Source organism: Argentina anserina, chromosome 1 (genome assembly GCF_933775445.1).
Source record: "Argentina anserina chromosome 1, drPotAnse1.1, whole genome shotgun sequence".
Classification (NCBI taxonomy): Eukaryota; Viridiplantae; Streptophyta; class Magnoliopsida; order Rosales; family Rosaceae; genus Argentina; species Argentina anserina.
Window position 1 is genome coordinate 17,060,438 of NC_065872.1, and position 1,295 is coordinate 17,061,732.

At 44.8% G+C, this 1,295-nt stretch overlaps 1 protein-coding gene across 1 annotated transcript; it reads left to right on the top strand.

The window, feature by feature from the left end:
* Nucleotides 1–287: 287 nt before the first annotated feature.
* LOC126802964 (protein DELAY OF GERMINATION 1-like) lies at nucleotides 288–1,085 on the top strand. The gene has a single exon (XM_050530690.1). The coding sequence runs from the start codon at nucleotides 288–290 to the stop codon at nucleotides 1,083–1,085; it is 798 nt and encodes a 265-aa protein (XP_050386647.1).
* The last annotated feature ends 210 nt before the right edge of the window (nucleotides 1,086–1,295 follow it).

A 1,295-nucleotide genomic window follows, 5' to 3' on the forward strand; every position in this document is an offset into this window, starting at 1 on the left:
TAGGGTGTGCCAATTTCCGCACCTATACAAATAAGTATTCATATGAATCTTCCATCGAAATAAAATGGAACTTGTGAATCCGGATTTGTCGGTTTATCTAAATATAGATAATGTACGTGCAGCTGATTAAACCAAACATATGGATTCAATGAATCTGGGATGCTTATCCATCAGAATCAGATGTACAGTACGCTATATATATATATGATCATGTACGTGCATATACTAACTTGGAAACTACTCACTGATAAAAAAAAAACTACGAAACTACTCTACAAGTATCAACGATGAAAACCGAGCACGAGTGTCCCGAGACATTCTTCGAGGCTTGGCTTTCTGAACAAAACCAAGACCTCCACCACCTCACCAATGTTGCCGCCGACCACAATCACGGCAATTCGGACGATTCGAAATTATTAGGCGCGCTCGTGGACCAAGTGGTGAAGCATTATGAGAGTTACTACGAGGCAAAGTCGAGATGGGCTGAGCATAACGTGCTGACCATGTTGTCTCCGCCGTGGACAAGCACACTCGAAAATGCCTTCTTTTGGATAGGCGGGTGGCGACCAAGCATGTCATTTCATTTGCTCTACTCAAAGTCTGGTTTGCAGCTGGAGGCTCAACTCGCCGAGATGATGCGAGGATTCAGCACTACTGACCTGAGTGATTTATCGCACAGCCAGCTCGCCGGGATAAACAATTTGCAAGGCGGGGTTATCAAGCAGGAGAAGCACATAAATCACAAGATGGCGAAACTACAGGACACTATCGCAGACACAACAATGGTCGAGTTGTCGCACTTGCATGTGGCCGCCGAGATGGTGAGGAAGAATGGTCATAAAGGAAGAGATGATGTTGATGATCATGGAGACCTAGTTGAGTCTACTCTATCACAGAAGCAGAAAGGATTGGAGGAGATTTTGCATAGGGCTGATGAGTTACGGCTCAGAACACTCAAGAACATCACGTGTATTCTTACACCAATCCAGGCCGTCCATTTTCTAATTGCTGCTGCTGAGTTACACCTGAAGCTTCACGACTGGGGAAAAAAGATGGATGCCTCCGGCCAAGTAGTCGGCGCCTGACGAACCATTGAAGAATGTCTCAGCTGAAGTGATGCTTGCTTAGTACGTGTTTGCTCTATTGGTCTTGTGGCTGTTTGGTGCTTAAGTTCTTCTACTTTGTTTTCTCTTTGGTCTTTATCGTTCTCTTCTATTTCCGGGACTCATCGATCGATTCCTCCTCTGTATCGTTCAATTCGTGTGATCGTGTCGTCTACTGTTTCATTTATGTTG